The 23,406-nt window shown below is 35.2% G+C and overlaps 1 protein-coding gene across 1 annotated transcript in view; it reads right to left on the bottom strand.

Annotated features, from left to right (window-relative positions):
* Nucleotides 1-1,103: 1,103 nt before the first annotated feature.
* The window catches only part of LOC127463661 (cadherin-7), an 86,710-nt gene continuing 64,407 nt past the window's right edge, over nucleotides 1,104-23,406 (bottom strand). The window contains exons 7-12 of the mRNA XM_051773396.1: nucleotides 21,980-22,233; nucleotides 18,077-18,213; nucleotides 16,051-16,172; nucleotides 14,572-14,689; nucleotides 12,306-12,557; nucleotides 1,104-3,840 (exon numbers count right to left, since the gene is read on the bottom strand). Coding sequence (XP_051629356.1) covers nucleotides 3,347-3,840; nucleotides 12,306-12,557; nucleotides 14,572-14,689; nucleotides 16,051-16,172; nucleotides 18,077-18,213; nucleotides 21,980-22,233 — 1,377 coding nt within the window. The 3' untranslated portion in view covers nucleotides 1,104-3,346. The remainder of the gene's footprint in view (nucleotides 3,841-12,305; nucleotides 12,558-14,571; nucleotides 14,690-16,050; nucleotides 16,173-18,076; nucleotides 18,214-21,979; nucleotides 22,234-23,406) is intronic.

Genomic DNA, 23,406 nt, shown 5'->3' on the forward strand with positions numbered 1-23,406 from the left:
GAGTCCTACAGTGATTGTATTAACCCAGCCATCAGAATTAGTAAGCTTAGGAAGGCTCATGCTACATCTTAGTGGGATATAACTTAAAGTAAGTACACTAAGTTTATTCTTTTGAATCAAAAATGTAAGCCAGAATGTCCAATGTTGAATTCAGTGGATTTCACACTGGTCAAAGCAGAGTAAGGAGTCTTTACCATAAATCTTAATCAAATAGATTAATTTTATGTTGATTTTTTTTAATAAGACTCTTAAAACTGTGCACTTTTCAAAGTGCTTGGAAATATCAATTTAAAATAACCCTATTCAACTGGCATATGGTAGAAGGAAAGAGATGTTTCAATATATAAGATGGGAGTGACTGCAGTGTTTGATATACTTTTTAATTAGGATTTGTGGCCTCTAGTTAGATACTGAAACTCTTCGGAAAGTTAAATAAATAAGATTGCAAATCTTTTTAAAGGGCCATTCTAATTAAATTGCACAAATAATTTCATTACCTTTCTAGGACAGAGAAAATATTTCTTACATTTTACACTATTTAGTCAGTAGAATATACTTTACGACTTCAGGCTGTGCAATATAAAGAAAGAATTCGAATCAGATTCTGAACAATGAAAGCCTGTAGTCATGGTAACTTATGGAGAGCATTATCTATTACGTGTACTATGCACATCTTATATATATACTATAGTAACATCTGTCATCAAACATAACGGATTTCCACCTTTCTTTCTTACTGCAACAATACGATCAGTAGGTAAGAATATAGAATGTAACAGCAAGCTTATTCAATTATTTTAGAACTGTGCAACAAAAAACTTATATAGGCAATGAGTTTTCATGACATCAGAATAAAGAGCATCTTTTCCATAGAAAGCACACCAAAAAAACCACTCTAATATAGTTTCCTAGTAGTGGAGGTTTTTGTGTTTTTTAAAGATATAGAAGGTGGAAAAGTAAGGGAATTGGGATGTTTACTTTAAACCACATTTAAATCTCCTTTGAGTATTACGTGCTAAAATCAGCATTTTTGACATCTTAATCCAGATGCATGAATTATCTTCTGAAAAACAAGGAGATTAATAAAAAACTGTTCTCTTAAAAACTTGTTGATTTAATACCTGCTTAAATTCTGCAGCATATCTCGTTCTCATTAAACTGTATACACATGGTTCTTTTTTTTTTTTAATCTTTTTATTGAAAATCTTACATGTGTGACTAAAAGTCATGGACAATATCTTTCAGTTCCATTACAAAATCTGTCATATATATATATATATATATACCTATATATATATATTTAATACAACTAGAAGCAGATCTACTGAATTATGAAACAATGATTGTCTATTAAAATGTAACTCAAATTGAATGCATTGCAGATGATTAAAATTATTTTTCTTTTTTTGATGGAGCTGAAGGCCACTTCCACATAGTTAATTGATAATGCTGGGCTGCAAAAATTACAAAGCCTTAATGATACTTTCCCATCCCCCAGCCTCACGTCACTCATACATTAGGATTTCAGTACAAGGATCCTTCTTTCAGAAAGAAAGACTTTTAGAGTGAGCATCATTCTCTATGGAGTACCTTCTATTCACAAAGATAGTTCTGCAAACAATTCTGTATACCTCTCAGTAATTGCAGGCAAGTCAAGTAATTTCAAGTTAGGTACAAGCAAAAAAGTTTGCAGGAGCAGACTCTAATTTAGGAACTCATCTACATTTTATCCAAAACAAAAAAATCTGAAGTAATATACCTAAAACCACTATTTAACTTGAATATATGCCTTATTATCTAGTAATAAATCATGAAAGATGAAGTATAAATATTGTCAGAATCATAAAAAAGCTGTCAGATTATTCTAAGAAATCCTACTTCAAAACCATACAGTATTTTAACCAACAGCAGTTGTCCTTCTGTTTTGGCACTCCTGAACCAGTGTAGAAATTATGTGTACAGAGGTTACACCTTTGGGGAAAAAATACTTATGAGCAGCAGGATATAAAGACAACTTTTGAAGTTAATAGTATTACATTGCTTGTCTTACGTTAAGCAATGCAATGTTTTCAAGAAATTGAAAACTCTTTTACTGTGATTCATGAGCAGCAAAAGAGAAGGGAAAGGAGAAAAGCAAGGTGTTTACAGTCTTTGAAGCGTACAGTATGTTTAAACTTGAAAATGAAATCTTGGATTAAAGACACTCCCAGCTACCTCTGTAGTCTTCTGTCAAAAAAATTCCATGTACAAATATTTTATTTAAATGTCCCAGACTTTGTAATGGCTCAGAAGAACAACTGTACATCCTTGTAGCTGCTCTCCTTTCTGAGGGATGAATGGAGGGTGGCATTGCTTTACTGTAATTTTTCCATTTCCATGCTTCATTTCCTACATTTATCTGAGACTGGAGAAAAATCAGCATGTTCTGACAAGTCTAATACCATGAGGCAGTAAAATGGACCTGAATTTAGAGGAGATTGGAGCTCCAAAATAAATATAACACTTTATGTCAAACAATAATAAAAAAGGATAAATTCTCCTGTACAAATCAGAAGAGAGAATAAAAAAATAGCAAATAGATAGCAACATCTTTTCTATACCTACATGGGCATCACAAAACTCTTCAACCATAAGACTACACCTAAATCGTTCTCATTTTATGTGGTTTATAAGCTATTTCATAAATTGATGACAAATACTGTGGAATTTCTTAGTACAAACAATAATTTCTCAAAAACTACCCAGAAAATTACAGAGACTTCTAATTAAATAGCTCTGAGAACAAACACAGAGAAACCCAAAAATAGTATCTCGTGGGCTTTTGTTTGTTTTCATGTCAGTCCTTCTGCTTTTGTTCTAGCAAACTTCATGCCCACTGTAAAGAAAATCTGCTGAAAAAACTCTGCATATGTAAATACCATATATTGTTATGTTGTTCTGAATTATATATTTGCAAATTTGTTTCTTCGTATATGGGAGACTCTGTATTCTAGATATAGCAATACTGTGAAGGCATCTACAGTGTACCCCTAGCTTGTTGATGTGACAGTACATAACATACTCCTGAAAGTGAGATGCCTCTGTAGGTATTTGAGTGTTGCTATCTATTTGAACGTGGCTGAGCATTTCATTTTATCAAAAATGCCACCAAATGCTCATATTCTGTGTGGTCAGTGCAGTCCCTAGGACAAGTCTAATGAAGATATGTTCCACCAAGGCCAAAAAAAAAAAAACAAACAACTGAAAAGTTTAAAAATGGAGAAATATTTACAACTTTCCTCAGTCTGAAAGGTTGAGTTTTCTATTTTAATATTCTTCAGTGCATTTTCAGAGAAAGGTTCCAAGGCTATGAGTATAAGCAGTCTGGTCCAGTCCCATACATATCTGCAAGCCTTTTAAAACGAGGGCCCCAGTCACTGAGGTAATCGTAGTTCTGGTCAGAGTTTGAGCTGATGGAATCTAAAGAACTGAGCGACTCTGCCACTGAGCCATTCCCCTCGAACGCGTATGTCTGCAGGGAGTCATAGGGTGGTGCGCAGGGATCCACATCAGCTTCTTTTAGTCTTTCCCAGATAAATTCCCTAAAAATTACATTATCTGGGATACTTTTAAAAGTTGGTCTGCTCAAGAACTGAATCTCAGGCGTCACATCCCTTCTGGTCTTGGTGTCTCGCATGATGTTGAGGTTCCTCAAGGCAGCCATGTCAAAAGCCTCTGTGTCCTCTTCTCCACCACCCTCATCATCATACCTGACAATGTTCTCTCTGATATCTCTCTCTTCATCAAAAATGAGGGGCTCCTTTTTCCGTCGCCTCATGGTGACAATCAGCAAGACAAGAACTGGAACAAAGAAAGACTGAAGTTTTAGCAGTGCTGAAGTTCCCTCATATTTTTACTAGGGGTGGAAGTACTCATTAATTTATATGGCAAAGACTGAAGGAAATAGCAGGCAATTTATGCAGTTAGATATGAAACCTAGCATGTTCAGAAACAGCTTTTAAACCATAAACTTTTTACACATTAAAAAATCTATTTCCCAAATCATTCCAGATTATCATCTTCATCTCTAACACTATATTCTATGCTGTCTGTAAAACATAAATTTTAAGACTGTTTCAGTCTGACTATGACAATCAGCCATGAAATAATTACAAAAAAAAAAAAAAAAAGACTTTTTCCTGAACTCTTAAATTACCCAAGTGATAAAAACACGTTCATAAACTAATGGAACAGAATTCGACAACCATAGTTTGGGAAGAGACTGAATTAAAGTATATGACCAATCCCTGCTGAACAAAAATGAAGTCAAAAAATTATAGATTGGAAAAAACTGTGTAGCAATGTATAAAATGAGATTGTCTTAGCTCATGGACTAAAAGCACATCTATAAAAGATCTCGCTTTCCTGAAAAGTGCAAAGTTCAGCACTTGAGGTTTATGAATTACATCTAATGAGAACTGCTAGGGCTGGAGTTTATTGGATGAACCAGTGCTAGAAACCTAAATGGTTATTTAATTTTAATCCTTAAAGTTTCTTTCAACTTGAAAACTAATGCTAAACTGCAGTGACAGCCAAAAGCACTGGGAGAAACTAGCTCAAGGTTCCTCATGTTCAAATACAGTTTGGGTAAAGAAACATCAGAAGTTCTTGGTAAGGAAACGTGCTGACACACAAAACATGGAACCAATAATATGAATACTGCACCCATCTGTGGGACATGATGGAGCGTGAATCATCCTCCTAGAAAATAATTATACTATATTGTAGCATCTGGATAACATTTGCTGAGTTAATGATACTCCTAGAAAATAGCAGGCATCACTATGACTGTAAAAATAACAGTACATTGAAAAGTGTCATTCCACATTCAATAATCTCTTCTGCTTTTATGTTTATTTTTAATGTTAAGATTATGTTATTATATGCATTCATAAGGTTTTCAATCTTTACCTACAGCTTTTTGATATGCCAATTAAATGCTGTAGAAACATCTGGAAAAGCAAAAACTAAAAGGTAATATAGATAAAATTGAGCCTGAGATTCCCTAGGTAGTCTCAAGAGTGGCCTCCATAAATTGCATGATCACACAGAATCACGTAATATGCCAAGGTGGAAGGGACCCACAAGGATCATCGAGTCCAACCCTGTACAGGACCATTCCCCTATGCCCAAGAGTATTGTCGAAGGGCTTCTTGAACTCTGTCAGGCTTGGTACTGTGACCACTTCCCTGGGGAGCCTGTTCCAGTGCCCAAACACCCTCTGCTTGAAGAACCTTTTATCTAATACTGAACCTAAACCTCCCCTGACACAACTTCAGGCCATTCCCCCAGGTCCTGTCACTGGTCACCACAGAGAAGTGATCAGTGCCTGCCCCTCCTCTTCCCCTCAAGAGGAAGTTGCAGACTGTGATGAGGTCTCCCCTCAGTGTTTTCTTTTCTCCAGGCTGAACAGACCAAGTGAACTCAGTTGCTCCTCATATAGCTTCCCCTCAAGGTCTTTCACTGTCTTTGTTGCCCTTCTTTAGACACTCTTGAAGAGTTTAATATCTTTCTTATATTGTGGTCCCCAAAACTGCACACAATATTTAAGGAGAGGCCGCACCAGTGCAGAGCAGAGCAGGACAATCCCCTCCCTTGACCGGCTGCTGATGCTTTGCCTGATGCCCCCAGGACACAGCTGGCCCTCCTGGCTGCCAGGGTACTGCTGACTCATGTTCAACTTGCCATCGACCAGGACCCACAGGTCCCTTTCTGTGGCACTGCTTTCCAGCATCTCATTTCCCAGTCTGTACGAACACCCAGGGTTGCTCCATCCCAGGTGCAGAATGAGGCACTTTCCCCTATTGAACTTCATGTGGTTGGTGAGTGCCCAGTCCTCTAATTTGTCAAGGTCTCTCTGCAGGGCCTCTCTGCCATTGAGGGAGTCAACAACTCCTCTCAACTTTGTATCATCTCCAAACTTGCTTAGTATCCCTTCCAGTCCTGTGTCCAAGTCATTTATGAAGATGTTGAAGAGCACAGAGTCTAAGACGGAGCCCTGTGGAACCCCACTAGTGACAGGTCACCAATCTGATGTTATTCCATTCACTATTGCCCTCTGTGCTCAACCTGTGAGCCAACTGCTCTACCACCATATGATGTGTTTATCCAGCTGTGTGATGGACATTTTGTCCAGAAGGATCTTATGAGAGACAGTATTGAAATCTTTACTGAAATCCAAAAACAGGCTTCCCTTGATCAACTAGGTGAGTTATCTTGTCATAAAAGAAAATCAGGTTCAATAAGCAGGACTTTCCTCTCATGAAGCTGTGCTGTCTGTGACCAATGGCTGTGCTATCTTTCAAGTTTTTTTTTAATAATGTTGGACTACCTTTCCTGAAAGTCTTTCTTTTCATGGAGGAATTTTCAAAATCAGTACCAATCCAGTCATTTTGAGGAATGATTTAATATTAGGATCACTTGGCTAGAATGAACCAGTCATTTGTACACGTAAAAAAGCTGTATCATAAGTGTACAGATATCATGGTACTACTCGGAATTGGTTAAAGTTGGAAATTACTTTCTGTATTATTTTTATTTTCCTTTAGAGCAACACGCCTAAAAATAGAATTGAACAAGGTGGTTTTTTTCCCTAAACTTTTTGACAAATATATTGACAGCAATCTTTTGTTTTTTGAGTGCATACCTAATGCATACCTAGTGCATACCAGGTGCATACCTAATGATCCATCTACTAAGAGATTTGTTGTGACTATATTACTACATAATCAGCATCTTTCACTTTTTTTGCCACTGGCATCTATCTGATTCATGCTTTAGGTATTTAATTCAGAAGTCAGTAGTTTGGGGAATTTTGCTTTGAACAATATTTACATAAGCAGTTTAATAATATAAGATATTGACCTTTAAAGTGGCTTTTATGAAATTTCAAAACATTCTGGTATTTGTATAATACAAACTAAACTATGCAGCAGAGAACATAAAAGTGTTATCAGAGACAACTGCACTCCACTCTTAATGCTTTTCCTTATTGTAAAAGATGTATTTTAAAGTGCAAGATAAATTAGCTTCCTCACAATACAAATATATATTTAAACCAAGATTTCTATTGACATAACTTATTATTATTTTTAACATTTATTGGCAAAATTATGCTGCCATATAATTAAGCAGCTAATCTTTTATTTTACTCAAGTGTAAATACATTTTCACTCCATTGTCCCTCTTAACATACTTTATGCTGAAACTTAAAGACCTGCTAATAAGTGTAAAATACGAAACTTAGTAGGAAAGTCTGCCTAAAGGTACAATAAAAATCAAGATTCAATGAATTTTTTATATAGTATTCTTTCTACCTCTCACACTTGCTTGAAGCCAAGAAAAATATGGAGTCTTTCTAAAGGTTAAATATTTTAGCATTTAGATGACTATACAAGATCATTAATTTCTAGCCTTTCCAACAGCTATGAACAATAAAGTTTAACCTCTAAATGAACAAAGCTTTAGCTGCATTGCAGGAGCTGCAGAGATGAAAACAAGCCCTAAACAATTTTCACTAATATCTAAATCAAATGCAAATGATTTCAAAGTTTATTCATCTCTCATTAAGTCATAGTAGGGGTTTTTAAGTACATGTATGAAAAAAGCAGAGATTAGGTCAGTAATTAGTGACTGGTTGAACTTCTAAAAACCTAATTTCATGATTTTTAGAGAAAAAATAATTCAGTGGAAAAGCTTAGGCACACTGAGGGCACTAATTTGGCTCCATACTGGTACACCAAATTCATGCTAAAGAGATGAAATGACAATACTGATTTCATATGTGATACAACAAATAAACAGTAATCAATATTAGAAACAACTAAAGACTTAATAACCAGAATTAGCAAAGATAGATCTCAACTAACCTTTTATTTCTTCTGATTTACCTGAATTGTTAGAAATATTGATTTTGTTTAACAGGTACGATAGCCAAGAAAAAAAAGTAATTTGTCTTTATATTAGCTGTGGTAATACACAGTTTTATCCTTATGTCAGTATAAACTTAACTCTAATATTGGTAGTTTCAGTTCACCTAAATCAGTCTTTAACAAACACCTTTGAATACAAGAGTGGATTTTTGCTTTGCCATTTTGCAGTGTGCTTTATGGAATTATCATTGAATTTCCATTTTGGCATGATCTGGTAAAAAGTCAGGTTTAGGTCACCTGAACATATTTCTCTATTTTAGTGTTAATCTTTCCTCTTGTACTCAAGGCAACTGCAACATAATTGTAAGGAAGCCATAAAAGTCGTGAGACAACCTGAGGGAGAAGACCATATGCAGAGCTATACAGTAAGGAACAGAGCTAAATCACAAGTGTTACTATGCTTTGTATACACTACACCCCTAAGCCTGGCATTTACTATAGCAGTAAGACACATCAGCTGCAAATAGATGTGCACATTGGTTTATGCCTTAGGTGTGCCACGATTCATAAAGCTCATGATTGGAGATCCTCAGCCATCTAAGCAGTACACTAATAAACTATTTAGTTATACTTTGCAGTTGCCACTACAGTCAGATGAGATTTGAGGATTACTGAGGCCAAGACTCAGGAAACCTGAATTTAATTCCCAGTTAACAAGCTTCATCCGTAACTGTTGTTTAATCAGTTTGGACTGATATTTGCAAAGTGACTGTGACCTTTAAATGCCCACACTCAGTGACCCTAATCAGCTTCATAACTTTCAGAAAACAGCTTCTGCATTGCATACTCAACCACCTTCTGAATATGTTGCTTTGGGTACCCCCAATTATACATTTATCCTGAGTTATACATTTATCACTTTTACAACTGCAAGACCAAAACCCACACATACTACATAGTCACATTTTGTACAGATTTTACCTATTTAGAGAATAAGATACTTATGACTAGTACTGTTTCTTCTTGTTTACAAATCACACAGTTATGTGTGCTGATTTAATTCAGCTCTTGTAGGTATTGTGATAATAATAAAAAATTTGTTGTCTTCAACTAAAAAAAATTATTTAAAGCTGTATTTTGAAGTCAAATCAACGTATAATTTAATTATAAACTCTAGTACCACACCAACAGGAGGCTTTCTTCAGTCTTTATAAGTAAATGGATGGTACCAATACATTATATTCAGAAATATGAAAGAAAAAATCATGACAAAGTATTATGCCAACCCAGCTTTCCACTGCTTCCACGCAAAACAAATATTTAACCTCTCAAATACAAGTGAGTATTCTTCTTTTTGTGTGTGATTTTATGTAAGCATTTTATTACAAACACTTGTTTCAAAAGCATTTATTGTGTCCGGAAGATGCTAACTGAAAAACAAATTATCTTGAATTAAATTACCATGTAATTTCCAGAGCAGTCAAAAAATTTCTACTTACTTCTCTAAAAATTGTGTACAGTCCAGAATTAATCAAACTACCTTTTCATATGCTTTTTACAGAACAAATTGCAAGCATATTTTTTTTAGGATTTGTGTTTAATTTTTTTTTTAAATTTTTTTTTTCTGTAACACATAGCCTTACTGCATAATTGCAAAGCTGTTTTGAATAATTAAAAAAGTACTGAAACTTTCTTGTGAAATAAAATTTACAATTAAATGTCTATCAGTCAGCATGAGGATAGAAAAAAGATTTTGGTAAAATGTTTATAACTTTTCAAACTTATCCTAGTTTGAAAAAGTAGTCTATACCATGTTATATGCAATTATAATGGTGGCTTAAGTAAAAAGAGTAACTCTAAGAAATCCCACTGAGAGAATCTGAGCCTTGGTCAAGACAAACAGTTATTTATTAGACAAACTCATGTATGGGGCAAGAAAACATCACTTATCAAAGTATATCATACTAACTTTAAGAAAATAAGAGCTAGCTGAGAATTCAAGATACTGGTGGCAGAGTGCATGTACTCATTCATTTTATGCAAATATCATGCCTCCTCTGCTTTACAACTGGCACTCACATTAAGATGACATTGATGAATGTGACTGGATTTGCACTGCGTGTTAATCTTGAGTCAGAAAAAGATATTGATCCAGTAGCCTATATCCACTTCTCACTGATAAACTCTTACGAAATACATGCATCCCTTGGTCCCAGTCCTGGAACCAACTGGCAACAGCTGAAGCCTGTTTTTTATGCTGTGCTGGTGGATCTTCAGGATTTTTCTCAGGAATGAATGTGAAGAGCAAAAGGGAAAAATTAAATTCCTAGCAGTACTAACATGCAGTTGGTTCCAGAAAACATCTAGGAATAAATGATAGAAGAAGAAAGGCTCTGGGACCAGACAAGCAGCAACACTTGACTGGTTTCACTGGGCAACAGTGATGCTTAGGCACTGGTACATGACTGGGAACAAAACAGTAGCAGGATACAATACCAAAATGCAGGGACTAAAAGGTAGGGATATCATATAAATGCAGCCTAAACTGTGCCTGCATCTTTGAACTGTACCCAAAAGGAACAGTTTAGGTTGGAAGTGATAGCGCAGCCCCTTATTCAAACACTATGTTCAGAGAACTTACTCTCAGTTCTTCTTCAAACACTTGTTCAGCACACTCTAAAAATGACTGGAACAAAAGCTCCCATTTCTTGATTTATTGGTTGTATTTGAACCCTGGTGTACTGAGTAGAACCAGCAAGTTATCCACTGGTAACATGCTGTGTCTCCATTCAATGGTCTTCTTTAAGTCATATTCCTTCTATTTAAGGAAAGTTTACAACCAAGACAGGCTGTGTAGTATCTACAGTAGTTTCTTATGTAACCTTCAGTAAGTCCCTTCTTACATATAAGATATGGTGACATTTCATTTTGGGATCAAATGAATTGCTATTGTTACCAAACTTTAGAAAAAAGTTGGACTAAAGTTTAAAATAGGTGTTTTTCCACTGATGTTAATGCCAGTTGATAGGAGAGATATTTTCATATCTTTTTGAACTCTACCATTTAGCTTCGTGTCCAAATAAAGTTCACATGTGTATATAAATTGCCTAGAAATACTACTAGAAAAATGGCATTTAAAAATGTTCAGTAAAACTTTTGGCAATCAATCCTTTCCATTTCTCCTTAAGCCTAACCATGTGTTGAGTGAGATTTAACAGTCTTATGGAGTTAGCGTTTTTTTGCCACCAACTTTAGAAATACCACCTACTATATATAGCTACTGAGTAAGTTGGTTGGGTTCATCGCAGAGGTGGTGATTTTTCTTACTCTGTAAAAAAATATGCAACAGGTTTTTATTTTTGGAGTCCTATAGAAATATTTTTAGCAGAGGGAACATTTCCTTCTAGTGGTTTACAGTGATGTGAATCAGAGTGTGAAGGAAGAACTTTCTACACATGGTGGAAATACTGCCATGAACAGAAGTATGGAAAAAAGTTTCTTGATCTGACCTATCCAAATTACTTGGATAATTGGATAACAGTGACAGATAAAGCACCACTGGGATTATATCAACATAAGGAGACTGTGGTCTTCTCCCTTTCCTTAGGCTGATATGTACAACCAGGGAATAGAAAAATCTCTTAATGATAACAACATTTAAAAAAAAAAATCTTGTGCATTGAATCGGTACCATTGTTAACACATGAATTTTCAGACAATAAGCAAAACTGCACTTTTGCTCACCTGATCCTTCATCTTTACTCCTTGATTCAACCCTTAACTCTCCCATGTAGTCATTCCGTTTAATGACTAGGCAGTAAATGAGTAATGCTAACTAAACTAGGATGTTGACACTGTTCCACTACTTTCCACTGTCTTTTATTTAGTTGCAGTTCCACTGCTCAACATAAAATTCAACATTTATGGAAGTAACAAAAGATCATTCTGTAGAAGTCAATTAATTATGTTTCTCATCAGTAAATTATATCTGTTGCATGTCTTTTGTTCCATGCAAATCAATAAATGCTTAAAAATAGTTATGCCTACGCAAAAGGGACACACACTGATACTGGTTATAGGGCGAATATGCTAAACCAAGTGCTTCCATCACTGCATTGAGTATCTCTTAAATATTGCATTTGATACAAGTGCTATCTTTTACTATTATTTCTTATATGTGTCTGGAGGCTTGACATTGAAACAAAGTATCTGAAACTGAAAGTCCCAATATAAAGGATTTTTTGTGGGTCATGGTACAAAATGCTGTTCTTCCTAGAATGTTATCTGTGCTTGTTTACAGAAATCAAGGTGAAGGGACATGTTGAAGCTTAAATGCACATATATTTTGCTACTATGGATTGAACGGAAAATAAGGGTAACAGGAAGAAGACGTACCTAGCAGTGTCAAGACACAAGCCAATATTGCTATGAGGGCTCCAGTGCTCAGTCCTGCAGGCAAGATATATGCTTCTGCATTGCACGTCTGAGCAATACCATCTGCATCACAATCACAGACCCTGATGGTGAGGGTATTAGTGCTACTAAGTGAAGGTGATCCACTGTCCACTATGAATATTGGCAAGTAGAAAACAGACTGTTCCTGTCTTCGAAACCCATTCCTTTTGGTTAATACTGTTGCAGTGTTATCTAGATAAAGGAATAAAAAGACAAATTGTAAAATATGTGACTTTTCTAAAACACAAGCCTATAAATACTATAGTCTTTCACATAAAAACTTTATTAACATATTTATATTATTTCAGCAAGTTTGTCTTTCATGGTCATATATTTTTTGAAGGTGTACAGGTAGGATCAGCTGAGAAATGATACTCGACTAACCAAAAAGATTTCTATTTTCCATGAAAGACTGTTTCAAAATAACAGAGGTCAATCTGGTTTTAGTTAAGCTCACAGTTTCCCACTCTTGACAGACAGCTGAAGATGAAATCATCATAAAAAAGAAAAAAATTATCCTTCAGTGATCAGATTAAATATCTACATACATATTTCAGCTTAATTTACACACATCTATATTAATTATTTAAAGATATAGATATATTAATGAAAGCGATGAAAATACTAATAGAACAGGTTCTGAAGATCAGTAAAATATTTTTTGAATGCACAAAAAATCCAGTAAGAGTGCAAATAGAGGTAATAGCGCATGTAGCAAAGATATCCAGTTGTTTTCAGTTTCTTCTAAGAATCAAGATGACTAACACAATCAGCCTAAAATGTAAAGTTTGATGCTGTTCTGAGCTGTGTGATTAAAAAGTCCATATATCTGGAAGATATGTGCAAAACTCACTGTGTTCAATATGTATTGACAGCTCCTGCAAAGTATGGAGTTATATCTCCTAGGATGTACCAAAAAGTTCGTTCGTTTGGTCTGTCTATCTATCTGCTTACCTATCTATTTATGGCAAAATACGCAATCACCTCTTCCTATAGCATCATATGAGATATGCATAGAATTAAGTATCATCATTTAATAATATCTAACTATATTAACTATATCTAACATCAAAAGAGGCAACTGCTGTTCTGTCTTACAACTCCACTGATTTTACTGGCATTGCCCAAATCTATTATTACTTTTTCAAATTATAAATCCTCTGTAAGAGAACTTTCATTAAGTACTTTACAGTACTTGTACTGTCAGATTTCTGAATAGTCTTATTCTAATGCAATTTTATTATTTTGATCATTATTAGTGTTAGAGTGTTCAGTTTCTAACTGCAAGCAGCTTATATGAAGAAAATTAAGCATTTCAGTAACTACATTGTAAGGTGAGGCAATGAAGACCTGCATGAGAGAACTTTATTAGTTCACGTTATACTTTGTGAATATTATTCAGTCTGGTTCTACAGTGTCCTTTACTCCACCACATGTCTGTTTTTCTTGTTTTACTAATAGGATGACTTTGTAGCTCTGTTTTAGTACTGATCCATAAAAGAGCAGCGCAAGAACAATATCGTGTCTATTTAGTTCTATTTGCTTCAGCTAATAGCTAAACTTACTGACACATGCCCAGCTGCTGTACTATGCAGTGCAACTAATGAGGGCACTAATTAGAAATGCGTTTTCAGATATTTTAACTAACTGAAATGTGATGTCAATGGGAGTCTTTGAGGAAACAGTCATAAGAAGTCTGTGCAAATATTGCAGGTAGCATTCATTACCAAAAGCATTCTTCAGAAGGGGGTATACTTACTGAAAAGATGTGTTTTTCTAAAAAAAAAAAAACCTAAACCAAATCACAAAACCTCTCCATTGACTGTGCACTCCTGTTTTATGCCCTGAGTTATATTAATAAAACATGAATTCCTGGACATTTTTCAGTCACTGCCCCAAGGTAAAATCTAATTTAGATAAAGACCTATAAATACAGTGAAAAAAATGTGAAGAGTGACTGATGAAAAAAAAAGAAAGAAAGATTTAAAGATTTGAAGCCACTCTGTTTGGCTCAAGGCTTTAAATGATTCAAAACACAGCTTAATTCCCTTGACAAATAGTCTACAGATAAAATTATTTTCCAGGCTGACTGTAGTTTAATTTATGTCCTTACTAGAACAGAAGTTTATGTAGGTCATAATGAGCATGCTGCATTGAAAATGAAAGGTGTTACTGTTGAATATTTACCGAAATGAAATTTTCTTACCTTTGTTGTCCTGCAGTGTAAAATTGTGGTTATTTGCTGCCTCTGCCGTTAAACTGAAGTAGAACTGATGGCCATTTGGTGGGTCATCTTTATCGATTGCACTAATTTTCTGGATCACCTGTTTCAAAATACATCAGGGTTTCACTGTACTTATACACTGAATAACCCCTCTATTACCTATCAAAGTATCAATACTCCCTGAGTCCTGATCATCTTCCATTTTGGTTTTCCAATCTCCTAAGCATGTATAAACACTACTAAAATTAAAGTATGACCTGACTTTTTACTTTATCTGTACCAAATTTATTGACCAAAGTAATGATCCACAGGGCCTGGGGGAAAGTTAGGTCCTGTCATTCACCAGAGCTACATAGAAGTGAAAGAAGTGTATCTTCTGGATGGCTTTTAATGTAGTTATCTGTGGCTGCAATCAATGCTGTAAACTTTTGCAAGGAAACCATCATGCTTTTGAGCATTTAAATTAATATATATACTTTTTAATATAATGAAAAACAAAAAGGTACATAATAAGTATATTCATATTTTCTGGAATTTCATTTTTATTATCATTATTATTTTTCAATTTCATTTTTTAAAATTCTTACAAAATTTCTAAACCAAGTTTCACCATTGCTTAAAATCCATAAAAAATTAATACTCCAATCTAACAGTTCTGACCAGAGCACAGGGAAAACAAAGAAGTATAAGAGCACACATACTCTGTGTTTCTCATGAACACAATCTAGTAACTGTAGTGTTTTCCATTAAGAATTTAAATTATAATGTGATCTTGAAATGTACAATAAATAACACCTGACACAGGAAGGCCAATACATTGGAAGAAGGTACAAAAGTGCAAAGTCTTCCAGGGAATATGTGGGATCTGTGCAGGCACAACATCTACTAGTTTTCTGGGAGAATGAGAGAGAGATAATGAGAAAATATATACATTTTGTGAGGTCTTACAAAGTAGAGAGGAAAGGCCAAATATGAGAGACACCAAGGAAAAATAACAACATATAGCTTTAGTTGAGTTTAAGACCATTTGGAATATATTTGGGTAACTAAAACCACTAGGAATACATCCCCCTTACGAAACTGTGTCCTTAAGGTCCCTACTTCCTAAGGGGAATAAAAGTGTATACTCATTTTTGAGGATAGGCCTTTAGTCTCAAAATAACCTCTGTTATTCTCTCTGCTTTTCACAGCAAAATTAGGAGGAAGTATGTGTTTTTAATGTTATTCAAAATTAGGTGACTTCAGCAAAATCTGTCAGTTATACCCATAAAAAAGAGATTTTAAAAGTGCCTTCAACTAGTAATTTTTACACTTGCATCTTTCTTGCTATTTGCTTGTACTGTGTACATCAGTCTCATTTTTACTGAGAAAGCTGATTTTTCTTTATCTTAAAGCTGGCAGACTTTCACAACGATTGGCTGCCTATCTGTAAAAATAAATATTAAACCTATCAAGCCATACCTGACCAGGTTGAGCATTTTCACAGACAGTTGTCTCATAGTCCATGGCAAATTCGGGAGCATTGTCATTGATGTCAAGGATAGTAATGGCTACATAACCTCTCCCAATCTGTGCTGGATTCTCTATAGGAAAAACATCCAACAAAACAATCAAGAATAGCTCCTTGCAAGTTATTCTTTGGGTAAGTATCCTTTTCATTTGCATTCTTCGTTTGTATATAGATGTCAAATCAATTATAATCCCCCCATCAAAGACAAAGGAAGCTCTTGGCTTGGTCTTCTGGACCTAGTGGAAACAATGTTTATGTGTTCCTACAACTGCAATTAAACTAAGGTTTTACTCTCAGGGATAAACTGAAAATCTAACTCACTAATCATAGCATTGAATCACATCGTACGGATGGATAACAGCAAAATTATGTAAAAGCATCGCCAAGGCATACAGCCAGCCAGAACATCACTATTTATACTGGGAATAGCATGATTATTATGGGTTAAATATTTTTATTTTGCTGCAATTCAGATGGATCAGGCTATTATGAAGTTTAAACAAGAATTTTATCAACTATGTGTAAAAGAAAAAAAGAGAAGGCTTCATTGCCAAGCAAATCCCAAAACATTTAAAGTGCACAAACAATAAAGTATTTCACTACTGTCATTAACAAGTTTAACACCTTAAATATGAATAATTCATAAACTGATGCACATCTCTAGCTAAAATATGAATACATTCAGGGTCTAATGTCAAAATTTAAACAGTATATGTGTTTTGAGCTAAGCATAAAGGGCATCAGGGAGTGCAATACTTATTTTGCTTCTCTTGTACCAGAAGTGGTGATGACAGTGTTAGAGTAGGGCAAATTAAAATCTGTACAAAACTTCTACTATGTATCTATCTTTTTATAGGGTATTGCAACCACATTTTAGTAAATATTTTAAGTATTTAAAGCAATGCATCCAAATGTAAATCACGTGTTTTTGTTGTTGTTTTTCTTTTTTATTTCACATGTAAAATACAATAGAGTAAGCAATTTTGATATCAATGTCTTCCTCTGCTGATCTAAGCTTATTGAAAACCAAGCAGGACATGAACATAAATTAAAGCAGTGTAAGGTTTTGCTTTTGCTCCTAGACTTTTGCTTGTGACAGGTATGTCCCTTGTCTAACTCATCAGTTTTGTTACTACTCAGAAATATTTTTGTTTTCCATTATGGGCTACTCGACCCAAATTCTACTGATAGTACAAGAGAAATTCATACAGACACTAAATGATAATGTAAGCTTTCAGGTTAAGCTTAAATTAAGCTCACTGAAAGTAAGAAGAGAAGATTTTTAAAATAGCAGACCAGAGAACTTATTATCACAGCCCAACAGAGTACTAATAAGGATGAAATTTGAAGAAATAAATTCTTCGAATATAAAGGGAAAAATATATCATTCTCCACTGAATGTATTCAAAGCTGAATAAGTTTAGATTTAAACTTGCATTAGCAGAATTCTTGTATGCATTTGAAGGGCTATATTCTCTAACACTTCATCTTACACCAGAAAAAATACTGAGTCCAAAATAACCTCTGCAGTGGTACTTTAGAGTCAGGAAAATTAAACCACATAAGCATTCACATCCCCTTTCCTTCATACCTTCTAAGAATGCTGTGGTTGACCAACAGCAATCAGCTCTGAGTGCCCTCACTAAGATTGGGTAACCGCTCTCCTCTATATTCCATATCATCTTTCCTGTAATGACACTTGGTCTGAGACTGCTGACTTAACATATTTCATCTTCCTTTGTACTTGTTTTTCAGAAGTCAAAAGAATACACAAGGTGTGAAGCAAAAGAAAGAGCAAATACCTAAAGTATTGTATTTTTCAATTTTTACCATATAGGTTTCTTTTCCATTGAGTAATGAGCTATTTTTATCTGCCATGGTTTGAAACTGTCAGAATTTCTCTCAATGCAGCTCATCACAACCAAGCCTAAAGTTTTACACATAAACAGTCAATAAAATCTTTCAATTGATACTTACGACTTTCCATGGCCAAAACTGTGATGTTATGAATAGCATTAGTTTCCCTGTCCAAAGATTTAGCAGTCGTAATGACTCCACTGTTGGCATCAATATTGAAATACCTCTCCAGGTCTGTGTTTCGATCTATCGAATACCTAGGTAAAGGATGAAAGAAAACCTTTTATTTATGTTCAATTAGAGCTTGTAAAAATATTTCACTGTTTTTTTATTTGAGGGAAAGTGTTTCTCCTGTTTCCCTAGTTTGACATTGTTCACTCAAGTTTCTCTGGGGCACTGAGGGAAGCAAAGCCATATGCAAAGGTGAGAGTTCCACAGTGACCTGTGCTGACAGTGGCAGGCTCCACTCCCACAGTGTCCTATTAAGTGAGGTGAGACGTATTCCTCTGTCTTTTCTTTCTTCCTCTACTGTAAGGCAAACTCAGGAATTAATGAAATAGCATCCTCCTGAAAGCCAGATAAGGAGAAAGTGAGTTGCAAGTTTGCTACAAGGCTGTACCAGCTGAACACTGATCCCATGGGAACTGGTAGTCTGAGCACAGAGCTTTCTGTCACCAGCAGAAGAGCGCCTGAGTCACCCAGAGCTGAACGGGCAGAGGGAAAAAAGAAAGATGATGCAGAACAGGGTCAAGGGATTACATGTCATCACTGTCAGCTTCCGATGCTTTACTGTCATTAGACAAACACAGGCTCATGCCCTTAACTCTTTAGTTCAACATATCTTTACTTCCCAATTTGTTTTAGGAAGGGGAAATGAGATCCTTAGCAAACAGAAAATAGCATAAGAGAAAAGGTCAAAAAATGCCTGTGGGTGATTAGCTTACAAACTTTTTGAGAGAAAAGGACAGTTATTAGGCAGATTTAGATTTACAACTGGAATACTCTCAACATTTGATTTAATATTTGGTCAGATTCTTGCACTCTCATTTAGGTTAAGTATGTACTCCAGAGCACTTCCCTACACTCGAGATGAGTTAAAATGTCTGAAGCAGATCAAGTGTGATCATTACAATTACTGTCACACTGATGATATATTAAATTATTGATATAACAGTAACCAAATCATCTGAATGACGTGGCAAGGAAGAATTATGGACGACAGATAAAAAATGGGACTTCCTAGATATAATGATCTCATGAAACTATTTGTTTTGTTCTGTGTTGTAATATACCAGTTTTTTCTTTGTTGTGCTACTGTCTTTTTAATCTATCCCTCTTGGCTGCATAATCTAAGAGCAGAGACTTGTTACACAATTAGAATTGTTTTACTGTATTATATCTCAGTAAAAGAGAGAATAAAGAGAGGAACCATAACAGCAGGTTTTGTGGATCACGGCTTTCCCTCTTTCACTTTTTTTTCTTCTTTCATTTTACATTAACTGCAGGTCGTTTTCACTTAATTTCGTGCCAGCACTGTTGTTTATTTGGTCAGCAGTGCTCTACAGCTGTTTTGTGGCTGGCAAGTTTCCCCATGAGACTGTGCCTGTCATCTCTGCTATGTAGTCACTCTTGGCAGCCCCATAGCTGGGACTCAATCTCCTGCCAGCCCTTAGATTTTACAATTATTGACACTATCACTATGCAACTTGAAGAGTCAAAGACTTTTCTTTAAAAAATAGTAAAGAAAGGGAAGGAGAAGGAGGAGAATGAGGAGATGGAGAGGTGAGAAAGACAAAAATAGAAAATAAAGGAAGAAAGCAATAAAAAGGAGGGAGGGAGAGGGAAAGCAAACAAGTTACATAAATTGGATGACAGATTCTTATGAAACAAAAAGAAAAATAATTTTTATGCATCAGAAGCAAGTGGTTTTCCTTAACTTATTTACAAGTATTGTATCCAAACTCAAATTCTAAAAAAAAAAAATTTAAATACTTTTAATCCTTTAATTCCTTGCAGCCATTAATACTTGAAAATCTTTGAGCTTCAGGAGTTTTAAATCCTTTATTTAAGCTAGTTCAAACATCAGTAGTTCTCTGGTCCATATGAGATAACCTCTTATTTCCAAAACATGTATTATGCTTCCCAACCCCCAGTATTGTCAAGGTTTTGTATCTGATTTTGTAATTTCAACATTTTCTGAATTATAACAAATCTAATTTTTAATCAGTATGAATATAGTCAAACATGTGGAAGTTGGAATAGTTATTTATAGATTATAATTTAAACTTCTTAAACAGATCCTGAAAAGTTTTATGCATTAATCCTCCTTAACACATTCCAATTTTAGGTGAATCTGGCTCTGATATATCATAGCAGATGCAGAACAGCTTTAAATTATGTGGTCTTTCAGAACCTACAACAATGTATGTAGCAGGTTCACAAGCATATAGATAAATCCTCACTACTTTTCTTTTCCCTCCCCTTCAAATGCCAAAAAACTTTGAAGTAGAAGAAATCTTCAGGATGTTAGTTACACTGATGATGTAACAATTTTTTATGCTGGAATTGTAAAAATTAACCAGATCAAGACAAATAAACTCATTTTTATGTTTACACACGAGTCAAAAGTATTCTGAGCATGGCCTGCATTAATGGAACTATGTTTAATCCTATTCTAAATGACTCTGCTAAATCATACTATACACCAGATGATAACATCAGTGCCAGAGAACAGTGTCACAGCAAAGGAAGAGCTCAGCAAAGATAAATTTCACAAGTAAATACATGCCAAGCATCCATCTAGGACTTGTTTATACATTATAGGAATCAGCTATTTTCAATATGTTGCAAGTATATAATGAAATAGAGAGATGGTGCATCATCTCTAGGAGTGAAACATATGCTTTATTTTAGCAACTTAAAATTGTTGCTGTAGAAATTAGAGAGCTACTCTAAAGTCCCAAGTTCATTTTCAATGCATGAAAGTAAAAACTTAACCAAAACAGGTGACACTCAAACAAGTACTGTACCTGTGAAGGCCTCTCCTATGTATGCCCTAAGCGAACAACAATAACAAATGAAACTAAGTACTAACTTCTAATTGTGTATGCATTTCTCCTCCTCCTGCAGATGTTTAAATTAACAAAATTCCTGAGTCATAACCACTACTCTTGAGACCCTTTGCATGTTCCTTTGAGAATTAATATTATTACTCTGCATAAGAAAAATAACAAGTAGCTCATTAGTGGTTTAACTTAGGTGGTGAGTCTTTATCCTTGAGCTTTGACCTTAGATACAAGAAAACATGATCCTGGACATTATATTGTGGAAAACTTGCAGGTTCTTCACACACTGAAGACAAAGAAAGAGGGCCTTGACAGTTCATGCATCTCTAATGATTGCATCTCTTCCCATTCAAATGGAAGGTGTTTGGCTCCAGCAAAATAACAAACCCAAAATATTATTGTCTTTAGCCATCCTGACTAGCACAACATGCATCTTGTCCTATCCACTTCTCTAATGTAAAGAGTTTTTACTAATGTTTCCTTCTGTGGGACCTCAGCTCCAGTTTACCACATGGGAGTCTATGTCCTATTATGTTCTTATTTCTAGTGCACGCACAATCATTATTCACACACATACACACACACACACACATACATGTGTATCATAATTTTTTATCTTGGTTGATTTAAGAGAACATTACTCCTTAAAGATAATAACAGGCTTTTCCTAACTTTAGGGAAAAATAAATACGAGCAGTATTTTGAGTTTTTTTTCCCTTGGAATCCTGAAACTATATCTTCTCTTCTTTTTTTCACGGAGATTTAAATACATATTTTTTTCAAAGGTTCTGTAGTTCAGGATATAAAAGTCCAAACCATGCAAACTCATAGAAAACCTCAATCTCCCTCTCCAAGGGAACAAAGCTTACTAATTGATTCAGCGTAACCAAAGACCCTCCCACCACAAAATGAACAACTTCAATACAAAGGCTAAATAAATAAGACATCTTACAATTACCTGACAGGACTATTTGAGGCATCTGGATCATGGGCTGCTACAGTTCCAATGATAGTGCCAACCTTTGCTGCTTCAGACACCACCATGGAGTACAAACGTGAAGTAAACACAGGTGGCTCATCAACATCTTCTACAATTATCTTCACTGTTGTCATGTCACTGAAGGGTCCCAGACTCAGGAAACGAGGATCAATATGCATATTGGCTGCTTCTATCCTCAGGGTATAGCTTGTCTTAGCTTCAAAATCCAGCTCCTACGCAGGTAAAGTTGTTTGGAAATTTTATTATCCAGTGAAGTTGACAAAAAACTGTTTCACTTACAACTTTTAGTAAGTACAAAATGAACTTTGCCATTTGTATACAACCAGCAGTTTCAACTGACAAAGCACAGTTGCTGGCTCATTTTTTAGTTTTCTCAAAACACTATTTGCAGTGTCTCACTAATGAATATTCCCCAATGACTTTAATGGTAAAGATAGTTTACCTTGTGAATGAAATAATTCTCTGAAATAATGCCATACTTTCTATGACTTCTTTGAGGACCAAATTCTCACCTTTATTTCACCAGTGTGAATGAATACTTTGTTTTGTCTTTTTAATATTTTATCTAAGATCATGGTAAATACTATGTGCCACAGTACCCAGACATAAGAACTCAATATAATATTCACAGGTTATTTACAAGTGAAAGCATCTTGTTCAGAAAACTGTAAGTAAGATTTTTTTTGGTTTTGGTGTTTTGGGGGGTTTTTTGCATAGCATTGGGATTAACTAAATAATTGTTACTCCAAGTTCTGTATAAATTTGTGTAGAAAATATGGTTATTGCTTAAATGACATTGCTTATAAACTTTTTATATAAGTTGATAATACTTAGTATTGAGATGCAGCCTGAAGATTGTTCTCTTTTGTTTTGCTTCTTAAGCAAAATGTACATTATTTTTTTACACCTTCCTTCTGCATTAATTTTCTTTAATGAAATTTGTCCTAGTTAGAACAGCTGGGCCCAGTTCATCACTGTATGGGTGTAACCCAAAACTGTGTATTCAATAGCCTTCCATGCCATTTCCCAGAAAGTGTTATCAATAGACTATTTACACCATCTGCCCAGAGCAGCCTGAATCCTCAGGCTATAAACTAGGTGTTAAGAGGCCTGCAAGATAGGAGGGTGCTCCTGTCCTCACATCCATTGTGGAACTCCCCACCCTGAGGGAGGTACTGGGCATTCCTGCCTGAACTGGAGGATATGTAATCTTGGGGTCTTGGGACTTTTTTAACCACTCCTGGGATCCAGAGGAAGACTGCAGATCACCGCTCTCAACCACCACTCTTGACGAGACTGCAACAGCACCTCACCAACAGGTTTTCCCCTCTCCTTTTACTTTGGACTCGGGGGGGGCAAAGAACACCACTTTGTTCATGCCCCAG

This window comes from Manacus candei, unplaced genomic scaffold (genome assembly GCF_025592945.1).
Source record: "Manacus candei isolate 608988 ecotype Guabito, Panama unplaced genomic scaffold, ASM2559294v1 h1tg000008l, whole genome shotgun sequence".
NCBI classification, from domain to species: Eukaryota; Metazoa; Chordata; class Aves; order Passeriformes; family Pipridae; genus Manacus; species Manacus candei.